Source organism: Oncorhynchus nerka, linkage group LG17, assembly GCF_034236695.1.
Source record: "Oncorhynchus nerka isolate Pitt River linkage group LG17, Oner_Uvic_2.0, whole genome shotgun sequence".
In the NCBI taxonomy this organism is placed as follows: domain Eukaryota; kingdom Metazoa; phylum Chordata; class Actinopteri; order Salmoniformes; family Salmonidae; genus Oncorhynchus; species Oncorhynchus nerka.
Window position 1 is genome coordinate 1,608,247 of NC_088412.1, and position 12,746 is coordinate 1,620,992.

At 38.1% G+C, this 12,746-nt stretch overlaps 1 protein-coding gene across 1 annotated transcript in view; it reads left to right on the forward strand.

Annotated features, from left to right (window-relative positions):
• Positions 1-12,746, forward strand: part of sema7a (semaphorin 7A (JohnMiltonHagen blood group)) — a 99,200-nt gene that overhangs the window by 7,976 nt on the left and 78,478 nt on the right. The window contains exons 2-3 of the mRNA XM_065002836.1: positions 2,968-3,107; positions 7,144-7,185. Of these exons, the coding sequence (XP_064858908.1) occupies positions 2,968-3,107; positions 7,144-7,185 (182 nt within the window). The remainder of the gene's footprint in view (positions 1-2,967; positions 3,108-7,143; positions 7,186-12,746) is intronic.

Consider the following 12,746-nt stretch of genomic DNA (forward strand, 5'->3'; position numbering starts at 1 on the left):
CAGGGCTACAGAATGATATAGCTCAGGGATTCAGAATGATATAGCTCAGTGATTCAGAATGATATAGCTCAGGGCTACAGAATGATATAGCTCAGGGATTCAGAATGATATAGCTCAGTGATTCAGAATGATATAGCTCAGGGATTCAGAATGATATAGCTCACGGCTACAGAATGATATAGCTCAGGGATTCAGAATGATATTGCTACAGAATGATATAGCTCAGGGCTACAGAATGATATAGCTCAGGGATTCAGAATGATATAGCTACAGAATGATTTAACTCAGGGAAACAGAATGATGTATCCCAGGGAAACAGAATGATGTAGCTACAGAATGATTTAACTCAGGGAAACAGAATGATGTAGCCCAGGAAAACAGAATGATGTAGCCCAGGAAAACAGAATGATGTAGCCCAGGGAAACAGAATGATGTAGCCCATGAAAACAGAATGATGTAGCCCAGGGAAACAGAATGATGAAGCCCAGGAAAACAGAATGATGTAGCCCAGGAAAACAGAATGATGTAGCCCAGGAAAACAGAATGATGTAGCCCAGGGAAACAGAATGATCTAGCCCAGGAAACAGAATGGTGTAGCCCAGAGAAACAGAATGATGTAGCCCAGGGAAACAGAATGATGTAGCCCAGGAAAACAGAATGATGTAGCCCAGGGAAACAGAATGATCTAGCCCAGGGAAACAGAATGATCTAGCCCAGGGAAACAGAATGATGTAGCCCAGGGAAACAAAATGATGTAGCTCAGGGCTACAGAATGATGTAGCCCAGGGAAACAGAATGATGTAGCCCAGGGAAACAGAATGATATAGCCCAGGGAAACAGAATGATGTAGCCCAGGAAAACAGAATGATCTAGCCCAGGGAAACAGAATGATGTAGCCAGGGAAACAGAATGATCTAGCCCAGGGAAACAGAATGATGTAGCCAGGGAAACAGAATGATCTAGCCCAGGGAAACAGAATGATGTAGCCCAGGGAAACAGAATGATGTAGCCCAGGGAAACAGAATGATGTAGCCAGGGAAACAGAATGATGTAGCCCAGGGAAACAGAATGATGTAGCCAGGGAAACAGAATGATGTAGCCCAGGGAAACAGAATGATGTAGCCAGGGAAACAGAATGATCTAGCCCAGGGAAACAGAATGATGTAGCCCAGGGAAACAGAATGATGTAGCCCAGGGAAACAGAATGATGTAGCCCAGGGAAACAGAATGATGTAGCCCAGGAAAACAGAATGATGTAGCCCAGGGAAACAGAATGATGTAGCCCAGGGAAACAGAATGATGTAGCCCAGGGAAACAGAATGATGTAGCTCAGGGCTACAGAATGATGTAGCCCACGGAAACAGAATGATGTAGCCCAGGGAAACAGAATGATATACCCGAGGGCTACTTTATTGTACTTGGGGACTTGAAATTACAAGAACGCCACATGAGGACGTTAACCTTACGTAATTCTATGGTCCGTTTCATTCAAAGAAAGAAGTAGCCCTTCCCTAAATGTAAAGAATTAGCCCTTCCCTAAATGTAAAGAATTAGCCTAACCCTAAATGGAGATGAATTAGTCTAACCCTAAATGGAGATGAATTAGCCTAACCCTAAATGTAAAGAATTAGCCTAACCCTAAATGGAGATGAATTAGCCTAACCCTAAATGGAAATTAATTAGCCTAACCCTAAATGGAGATGAATTAGTCTAACCCTAAATGGAGATGAATTAGCCTAACCCTAAATGGAAATTAATTAGCCTAACCCTAAATGGAGAAGAATTAGTCTAACCCTAAATGGAGATGAATTAGCCTAACCCTAAATGTAAAGAATTAGCCTAACCCTAAATGGAGATGAATTAGCCTAACCCTAAATGGAAATTAATTAGCCTAACCCTAAATGGAGATGAATTAGTCTAACCCTAAATGGAGATGAATTAGCCTAACCCTAAATGGAAATTAATTAGCCTAACCCTAAATGGAGAAGAATTAGTCTAACCCTAAATGGAGATGAATTAGCCTAACCCTAAATGTAAAGAATTAGCCTAACCCTAAATGGAGATGAATTAGCCTAACCCTAAATGGAAATTAATTAGCCTAACCCTAAATGGAGATGAATTAGTCTAACCCTAAATGGAGATGAATTAGCCTAACCCTAAATGGAGATGAATTAGCCTAACCCTAAATAGAAATTAATTAGCCTAACCCTAAATGGAAATTAATTAGCCTAACCCTAAATGGAGATTAATTAGTCTAACCCTAAATGGAGATGAATTAGCCTAACCCTAAATGTAAAGAATTAGCCTAACCCTAAATGGAGATGAATTAGTCTAACCCTAAATGGAGATGAATTAGTCTAACCCTAAATGGAGATGAATTAGTCTAACCCTAAATGGAGATGAATTAGTCTAACCCTAAATGGAGATGAATTAGTCTAACCCTAAATGGAGATGAATTAGCCTAACCCTAAATGGAAATTAATTAGCCTAACCCTAAATGGAAAATAATTAGCTTAACCTAATAAGATAATTCAACAGAATGTCACACTGCATGGAATGACTGCCTAAGGTCTACATGATGACTTCAATAGCATGTGAAACGAATACCGATGCTACTTGACTCTGTAGAATGACGCTGTAGAAAATGACACCAACATGATGCTTTCCATCATATGTGTGTGAATGAATAGTGCCACAGGGACGTAAAAACAGCATTACAGTTGTCTGTGGAACACTACTGTATTGACATCTACCCACAAATATTATGAAAACAGTCCTGTTTTTTTCCCTCCTTTCATTTCTTCAAATGTACATTCTGGCTTTGTCCCCATTTTGTTTTCTGAAACCTTCTACTGTACCCAGAGAAATATAATTAATCATTGTAAATAATAGCTAATGCAGCTCATTCTTTCTATGGCCGTACCACCATCCAGCTCCATACAGATTATATTCTATTCCTTCCTCCAGACAGGATAGAAGGCCGGCTGGAATATAACCTTCCTCAGAACCACACAGTCTTCTTCCAACCAGAAGATGGTGATGAGCTGTACGTTGGAGGCACAGACTTTGTCTTTCAGATTGATGTGGAGTACAGTCGAATCTTAGAGGTTGGTACACACAGTCTCTGTTCCCCCCCCCCCCCCCCTATCTGAGATATCTACTGCAGCCCTCATCCTCCACATACAACACCCGTTCTGCCAGTCACATTCTGTTAAAGGACCCCCCCCACACACACACATCTCTGGGTCGCTCGTCTTTTAAAAACATGTTTATTTCACCTTTATTTAACCAGGTCGACAAGTTGTCATTTACAACTGCGACCTGGTCAAGATAAAGCAAAGCAGTACGACACAAACAACAACACAGAGTTACACATGGGAGTAAACAACAACACAGAGTTACACATGGGAGTAAACAACAACACAGAGTTACACATGGGAGTAAACAACAACACAGAGTTACACATGGAGTAAACAACAACACAGAGTTACACATGGGAGTAAACAACAACACAGAGTTACACATGGGAGTAAACAACAACACAGAGTTACACATGGGAGTAAACAACAACACAGAGTTACACATGGGAGTAAACAACAACACAGAGTTACACATGGGAGTAAACAACAACACAGAGTTACACATGGGAGTAAACAACAACACAGAGTTACACATGGGAGTAAACAACAACACAGAGTTACACATGGGAGTAAACAACAACACAGAGTTACACATGGGAGTAAACAACAACACAGAGTTACACATGGGAGTAAACAAACGTACAGTCAATAACACATTAGAAAAAATATATATGTACAGTGTGTTCCAATGTAGAAGAGTAGTGGGGTAAGGCAATAACTTAACTGACTTGCCTAGTTAAATGAAGGATTAAATCAAATAAAATAAAAAAAACAATGCTCATTTTATATGCAGTGTCCTTCGTTTAATAATTGGTATCATACAGTATGTTGAATGTCATATTCTCCTTTCTAGAACATGGTACTTGTTGGGTTAGTCTCACAGGGCTGCTAGAACATGGTACTTGTTGGGTTAGTCTCACAGGGCTGCTAGAACATGGTACTTGTTTGTTGGGTTAGTCTCACAGGGCTGCTAGAACATGGTACTTGTTTGTTGGGTTAGTCTCACAGGGCTGCTAGAACATGGTACTTGTTGGGTTAGTCTCACAGGGCTGCTAGAACATGGTACTTGTGTGTTGGGTTAGTCTCACAGGGCTGCTAGAACATGGTACTTGTTGGGTTAGTCTCACAGGGCTGCTAGAACATGGTACTTGTTTGTTGGGTTAGTCTCACAGGGCTGCTAGAACATGGTACTTGTTTGTTGGGTTAGTCTCACAGGGCTGCTAGAACATGGTACTTGTTGGGTTAGTCTCACAGGGCTGCTAGAACATGGTACTTGTTTGTTGGGTTAGTCTCACAGGGCTGCTAGAACATGGTACTTGTTTGTTGGGTTAGTCTCACAGGGCTGCTAGAACATGGTACTTGTTTGTTGGGTTAGTCTCACAGGGCTGCTAGAACATGGTACTTGTTTGTTGGGTTAGTCTCACAGGGCTGCTAGAACATGGTACTTGTTTGTTGGGTTAGTCTCACAGGGCTGCTAGAACATGGTACTTGTTTGTTGGGTTAGTCTCACAGGGCTGCTAGAACATGGTACTTGTGTGTTGGGTTAGTCTCACAGGGCTGCTAGAACATGGTACTTGTTTGTTGGGTTAGTCTCATAGGGCTGCTAGAACATGGTACTTGTTTGTTGGGTTAGTCTCACAGGGCTGCTAGAACATGGTACTTGTTTGTTGGGTTAGTCTCACAGGGCTGCTAGAACATGGTACTTGTTTGTTGGGTTAGTCTCACAGGGCTGCTAGAACATGGTACTTGTTGGGTTAGTCTCACAGGGCTGCTAGAACATGGTACTTGTTTGTTGGGTTAGTCTCACAGGGCTGCTAGAACATGGTACTTGTTTGTTGGGTTAGTCTCACAGGGCTGCTAGAACATGGTACTTGTTGGGTTAGTCTCACAGGGCTGCTAGAACATGGTACTTGTGTGTTGGGTTAGTCTCACAGGGCTGCTAGAACATGGTACTTGTTGGGTTAGTCTCACAGGGCTGCTAGAACATGGTACTTGTTTGTTGGGTTAGTCTCACAGGGCTGCTAGAACATGGTACTTGTTTGTTGGGTTAGTCTCACAGGGCTGCTAGAACATGGTACTTGTTGGGTTAGTCTCACAGGGCTGCTAGAACATGGTACTTGTTTGTTGGGTTAGTCTCACAGGGCTGCTAGAACATGGTACTTGTTTGTTGGGTTAGTCTCACAGGGCTGCTAGAACATGGTACTTGTTTGTTGGGTTAGTCTCACAGGGCTGCTAGAACATGGTACTTGTTTGTTGGGTTAGTCTCACAGGGCTGCTAGAACATGGTACTTGTTTGTTGGGTTAGTCTCACAGGGCTGCTAGAACATGGTACTTGTTTGTTGGGTTAGTCTCACAGGGCTGCTAGAACATGGTACTTGTGTGTTGGGTTAGTCTCACAGGGCTGCTAGAACATGGTACTTGTTTGTTGGGTTAGTCTCATAGGGCTGCTAGAACATGGTACTTGTTTGTTGGGTTAGTCTCACAGGGCTGCTAGAACATGGTACTTGTTTGTTGGGTTAGTCTCACAGGGCTGCTAGAACATGGTACTTGTTTGTTGGGTTAGTCTCACAGGGCTGCTAGAACATGGTACTTGTTGGGTTAGTCTCACAGGGCTGCTAGAACATGGTACTTGTTTGTTGGGTTAGTCTCACAGGGCTGCTAGAACATGGTACTTGTTGGGTTAGTCTCACAGGGCTGCTAGAACATGGTACTTGTTTGTTGGGTTAGTCTCACAGGGCTGCTAGAACATGGTACTTGTTTGTTGGGTTAGTCTCACAGGGCTGCTAGAACATGGTACTTGTTTGTTGGGTTAGTCTCATAGGGCTGCTAGAACATGGTACTTGTTTGTTGGGTTAGTCTCACAGGGCTGCTAGAACATGGTACTTGTGTGTTGGGTTAGTCTCACAGGGCTGCTAGAACATGGTACTTGTGTGTTGGGTTAGTCTCACAGGGCTGCTAGAACATGGTACTTGTGTGTTGGGTTAGTCTCACAGGGCTGCTAGAACATGGTACTTGTGTGTTGGGTTACTCTCACAGGGCTGCTAGAACATGGTACTTGTTTGTTGGGTTAGTCTCACAGGGCTGCTAGAACATGGTACTTGTTGGGTTAGTCTCACAGGGCTGCTAGAACATGGTACTTGTTTGTTGGGTTAGTCTCACAGGGCTGCTAGAACATGGTACTTGTTGGGTTAGTCTCACAGGGCTGCTAGAACATGGTACTTGTTGGGTTAGTCTCACAGGGCTGCTAGAACATGGTACTTGTTTGTTGGGTTAGTCTCACAGGGCTGCTAGAACATGGTACTTGTTGGGTTAGTCTCACAGGGCTGCTAGAACATGGTACTTGTTGGGTTAGTCTCACAGGGCTGCTAGAACATGGTACTTGTTGGGTTAGTCTCACAGGGCTGGACGTCTTTGACCTTTGCAACGATGTCTGGCCCTTTGAGATGTATAATAGCCATTAGGTTTGCTACAAAAGCCAGACATTATATTATAACGTCAATGCCACAGCGGGCTACATACCCATCAACAGTAGACATCTCAAAGCTATTATTGTTAATATTATTACCAGATAGGTAGGTGTCAGTTTCAATCCAATTTCACTCAAATGTATTTTATAAAGCCCTTTTTTCCCACCCCATCAGCAGTTGTAAGTGCTTTACAGATACCCAGCCTACAACCCCAAAGAGCCAGCCATGCAGAGACATAAGCACATTTAGTTATATTAACAATGGTAGGAGGAATGTCTACTTTCAAGCTGACAATACTGTGTGTTTTGTGGTACTTAGGGAATGAATGCTGGTATCTCAAATATTTACGCTGGTGGCCAAGTTAGTTGGCTCTTAAAATCAGGATTTTGAGATGAAAGTCATGCAATAACCTGGATTTATGTTGGTTTACAGTATGAAAAGCTCCTGATTCAGCCAAAGCAGAGCCTTATACAGCTCTGAGGCAGGGAAGGTAAAAACAGGGGAATGTTTTCTCAATCATGTCTTTTGTTCTGCAGTTGTTCCCACTCGGCACGACAGCTGGACAGACCTGTGGAGAGGTGAGTAAATCCACATACAGCGCCTTCAGAACGTATACCTCTTGACTTATTCCATGTTTTCTTCTCACCCATATACACACTATACACACTATACACTATACACACTATAGAGGTGAGTAAATCCACATACAGCGCCTTCAGAACGTATACTTCCATGTTTTCTTCTCACCCATATGCACACTATATACACTATACACTATACACACTATACACTATATACACTACACACTATACACACTATACACTATATACACACTATACACTATATACACTATACACTATACACACTATACACTATACACACTATACACTATACACTATACACTATACACACTATACACACTATACACACTATACACACTATACACTATACACACTATACACTATATACACTATACACACTATACACACTATACACACTATACACTATGCACACTATACACACTATACACACTATACACACTATACACTATATACACTATACACACTATACACACTATACACTATATACACTATACACACTATACACACTATACACTATATACACTATATACACTATACACACTATACACACTATACACACTATACACTATACACACTATACACACTATACACACTATACACTATATACACTATACACACTATACACACTATACACTATATACACTATACACACTATACACACTATACACACTATACACACTATACACTATGCACACTATACACACTATACACACTATACACACTATACACTATATACACTATACACACTATACACACTATACACACTATACACTATACACTATACACACTATACACACTATACACACTATACACACTATACACACTATACACTATATACACTATACACTATACACTACACACTATACACTATACACACTATACACACTATACACACTATATACACTATACACACTATACACTACACACTATACACACTATATACACTATATACACTATACACACTATACACACTATACACACTATATACACTATACACACTATACACTACACACTATACACACTATATACACTATATACACTATACACACTATACACACTATACACACTATACACACTATACACTACACACTATACACTATACACACTATACACTATACACACTATACACTATACACACTATACACTATATACATTATACACACTATATACACTATACACACTATACACTATACACTATACACACTATACACACTATATACACTATACACACTATAAACACTATATACACTATACACACTATACACACTATACACTATACACACTATATACATTATACACACTATACACTATACACTATACACACTATACACACTATATACACTATACACACTATACACTATACACTATACACACTATACACACTATATACACTATACACACTATAAACACTATATACACTATACACACTATACACACTATACACTATACACACTATATACATTATACACACTATACACTATACACTATACACACTATACACACTATATACACTATACACACTATAAACACTATACACTATACACACTATACACACTATACACACTATACACACTATGCACTATACACTATACACACTATACACTATACACACTATAAACACTATACACTATACACACTATACACACTATACACACTATACACTATACACTATACACTATACACACTATACACTATACACACTATACACACTATACACACTATACACACTATGCACTATACACTATACACACTATACACACTATAAACACTATATACACTATACACACTATACACACTATACACACTATACACACTATACACTATACACTATACACACTATACACACTATACACACTATGCACTATACACTATACACACTATACACTATACACACTATACACACTATACACACTATACACTATACACACTATACACTATACACACTATACACACTATACACTATACACACTATACACACTATACACTATACACACTATACACACTATACACTATACACACTATACACACTATACACACTATACACTATACACAATATACACACTATACACTACACACACTATATACACTATACACACTATACACTATACACACTATACACACTATACACACTATACACTATACACACTATACACACTATACACACTATATACACTATACACACTATACACACTATACACACTATACACTATACACTATACACACTATACACACTATACACACTATACACACTATATACACTATACACACTATACACACACTATACACACTATACACTATACACACTATACACTATACACACTATACACACTATACACTACACACACTATATACACTACACACACTATACACACTATACACACTATACACACTATACACACTATACACACTATACACTATACACACTATACACACTATACACTATATACACTATACACACTATACACACTATACACTATATACACTATACACACTATACACACTATACACACTACACACTATACACACTATACACTATACACACTATACACACTATACACTATATACACTATACACACTACACACTATACACTATATACACTATATACACTATACACACTATACACTATATACACTATATACACTATACACACTATACACACTATGCACTATACACTATACACACTATACACTATACACACTATACACACTATACACACTATACACTATACACACTATACACACTATACACTATACACACTACACACTATACACACTATACACTATACACACTATACACACTATACACTATACACACTATACACACTATACACACTACACACTATACACACTATACACTATACACACTATACACACTATACACTATACACTATACACACTACACACTATACACACTATACACTATATACACTATATACACTATACACTATATACACTATATACACTATACACACTATACACACTATGCACTATACACACTATGCACTATACACACTATACACTATACACACTATACACACTATACACACTATACACTATACACACTATACACACTATACACTATACACACTACACACTATACACACTATACACTATACACACTATACACACTATGCACTATACACTATACACACTATACACTATACACACTATACACACTATACACTATACACACTATACACACTATACACTATACACACTACACACTATACACACTATACACTATACACACTATGCACACTATACACACTATACACACTACACACTATACACACTATACACACTATACACACTATACACATTGTACACACTATACACACTATACACACACTATGCACACTATACACTATACACACTATACACACTATACACACTATACACTATACACACTATACACACTATACACACACTATGCACACTATACACACTATACCCTATACACACACTATGCACACTATACACACACTATGCACACTATACACACTATACACACTATACACACACTATATACACTATACACACTATACACTATACACACTATACACTATACACTATACACACTATACACACTATACACACTATACACTATACACACTATACACTATACACACTATACACTATACACACTATACACTATGCACACTATACACACTATACACTATGCACACTATACACACTATACACTATGCACACTATACACACTATACACTATGCACACTATACACACTATACACACTATACACTATGCACACTATACACACTATACACTATGCACACTATACACACTATACACACTATACACTATGCACACTATACACACTATACACTATACACACTATACACTATACACACTATGCACACTATACACACTATACACTATACACACTATACACTATGCACACTATACACTATATACACTATACACTATACACACTATACACGCTATACACACTATACACACTATACACACTATACACTATTACACACTATACACTATACACTATATACACTATACACACTATACACACTATACACTATATACACTATACACACTATACACTATACACTATATACACTATACACACTATACACACTATACACACTATACACTATACACACTATACACACTATACACTATATGCACTATACACTATACACTATACACACTATACACACTATACACTATATACACTATATACACTATACACTATACACTATACACACTATACACTATACACTATTACACACTATACACACTATACACACTATACACTATACACACTATACACACTATACACACTATACACTATACACACTATACACTATACACACTACACACTATACACACGACACACTATACACACTACACACTATACACTATACACACTACACACTATACACACTATGCACACTACACACACTATGCACACTATACACACTATACACTATACACACTATACACACTATACACTATACACACTATACACACTATACACTATATACACTATACACACTATACACTATACACACTATACTATACACTATATATACACTATATGCACTATACACACTATACACTATACACACTATACACACTATACACACTATACACTATGCACACTATACACACTATACACACTATACACACTATACACTATACACACTATACACACTATACACACTATACACTATATGCACTATACACACTATACACTATACACTATACACTATACACACTATACACACTATACACTATACACACTATACACACTATACACTATACACACTATACACTATACACACTATATACACTATACACACTATACACACTATACACACTATACACTATACACACTATACACTATACACTATACACACTATACACTATACACTATACACACTATACACACTATACACTATACACACTATACACTATACACACTATACACACTATACACACTATACACTATACACACTATACACTATACACACTATACACACTATACACACTATGCACTATACACTATACACACTATACACTATACACACTATACACACTATACACACTATACACTATACACACTATACACTATACACACTATACACACTATACACTATACACACTATACACACTATACACTATACACACTATACACACTATACACTATACACACTATACACACTATACACACTATACACTATACACAATATACACACTATACACTACACACACTATATACACTATACACACTATACACTATACACTATACACACTATACACACTATACACTATACACACTATACACACTATACACACTATATACACTATACACACTATACACACTATACACACTATACACTATACACTATACACACTATACACACTATACACACTATACACACTATATACACTATACACACTATACACACACTATACACACTATACACTATACACACTATACACTATACACACTATACACACTATACACTACACACACTATATACACTACACACACTAT